General features: G+C 46.3%; 1 protein-coding gene across 1 annotated transcript; it reads left to right on the top strand.

Moving 5' to 3' along the window:
- Positions 1 to 337: 337 nt before the first annotated feature.
- DEFB136 (defensin beta 136) lies at positions 338 to 1,398 on the top strand. The gene is made up of 2 exons (XM_016185602.1): positions 338 to 392; positions 1,223 to 1,398. Exons 1-2 carry the CDS (start codon positions 338 to 340, stop codon positions 1,396 to 1,398), a joined length of 231 nt encoding a protein of 76 aa, XP_016041088.1.
- The last annotated feature ends 348 nt before the right edge of the window (positions 1,399 to 1,746 follow it).

Raw genomic sequence — 1,746 nt, 5'->3', positions numbered from 1 at the left:
ATTCAGCCTGGGTTTTTTTTATCTCTGTTTCCCTAGGCAATTCTGTCCTTGGTAGGATTCCAGAGGAAACATGGAACAAGCTGGCCACTTGGCCTGATCCTCTTCTCTTAGTCTGCATTTGGCATGATGGGGGCAGTGTGTAGTGTATGCCCCATGCTTCTTCTGCCTTTTTCCACATCCCTTATCTCCCCTGACCTGCAGAAGAGGAAGTAACTCAGAAAGGCCCAGGACTCTTTATGCTCCAACTCTGAAGGTGCCATCCAGCCCCTCCCAGCTCTATAAAGGAGCCTCCCAGGCAACCAGCCCTAGGAGTGCCTGTGCTGTGTGTAGCTCCACAATGAGGTTCTGTCTCTCTGGGCTGCTCTTCCTCCTCATGACCTCACTGCCTTCAGGTAACATGGTGGGTACAGGTCATAAAAGTGGTACATCTGAGGACTGGGCTGTTTAGAAAAGCTCCCAGGGTAAGGGCTGGGGTGACTAACATAATGGTTATACAAAAGACTTTTATCCCCAAACCTCTGAAGTCCCATGTTTAATCCCCATAAACCAGAGCTGAGCAGTGCTCTGTTATCTCTCATATTAAAATAAAATAAAATATTTTTAAAAATTATTGAGAAGAATCCATAGGAGAAGGGATCAATATCAGATAGGCCAGCAGACTAGCATAGTCTGACTGCCCATGGGTGAATGGTCTGAAGCCCCTACACTGCGTATCCCATAGCCAAAACTTGAGCCAGGGGAGCCAGTCCTATAACACACAGATTTCTGCTTCCTTTCTGTTCGTGGCCTCAGCAACCTGTGGTGAAATAAGATGAAGTGAGAGGGTCAGAGATAGAAGGTCTATCCCAGGGCTAAGAGATAGCTCAGGCAGCAAAAAATACGCCTTGATCTATTTGAGGCCCTGGGTCTGAACCCTGCCACCCATGGGAACATCATGAATGTCACTTGGGGGGGTCCATGAACAGTAATGTAATGTTCATTCTCTCTCTATCTATCTCTGTGTCTACCTCTATCTCCACCAGCCTTGATCTCACTGACCCAGGGAGGCTACTCTGCAGTATCATGCATGCAGAAGGCCCTGGGTTCATTCTCCTGTGGCACATAAAATAAATAAATAAATAAAATTAGAAGAGAAGGACCAGGATTTCCACCTCCATCCCCACTGCCTGCCTCCAGAAGACTGATTTTTCTGTTCCTGGTGTTTTTTTTTTATTTCCTTCAGGGGATGGTGCGATTGGAAATGAAGGTGTAAAAGTTCGTACCTGTACTGCAGTTGGTGGCAGATGTTACTTCGGCTGTAAACCAGGATGGGAGTGGGTTAGCTTCTGTTACACCATTTTGTCTTGTTGCAAAGTTACAAAAAATAAGCCCCCTCAGTTCTATGACTTGACCCGCTGAAGAGGGAGGCTTCCTTGGTTGTACATAAGATTGTGGAAGAGCCATGGGCAGTGAGTGTGGGGGCAGACTCTAAGAACTTGACTGAAAATATTCCAGGATTGTTTTATACAGGACACTGAGGCAACATGTAGCTTCCCTCCCCCCATTCTTTTTTCCATCCTCCCCTCTCCATTCACCAATCTCTATTCAAATACAAATGTAATCAGTGAGCACATGGTCACAAGTCCCAAGTTGGGACCAGGACTGAACCCAGTAAAGAGCCTACCATGTGCCAGTCTCAGTGGAGAGTGGTTTACATATATTAAACTGTACCATTTGGAACAAAGTGGGTGGAACTGGAGTTGATTA

The sequence above is a fragment of the Erinaceus europaeus genome, chromosome 2, assembly GCF_950295315.1.
Source record: "Erinaceus europaeus chromosome 2, mEriEur2.1, whole genome shotgun sequence".
Lineage (NCBI taxonomy): Eukaryota > Metazoa > Chordata > Mammalia > Eulipotyphla > Erinaceidae > Erinaceus > Erinaceus europaeus.
The sequence above is the reverse complement of the archived record's forward strand: the minus strand, read 5'-3'. Positions and strand labels throughout refer to the sequence as shown.

Coding starts and splice junctions, on each gene's coding strand:
- DEFB136 (XM_016185602.1), top strand. CDS start 338: ATGAGGTTCTGTCTCTCTGGGCTGCTCTTCCTCCTCATGACCTCACTG. Junction 393..1,222: donor CATGACCTCACTGCCTTCAG/GTAACATGGTGG, acceptor TATTTCCTTCAG/GGGATGGTGCGATTGGAAAT.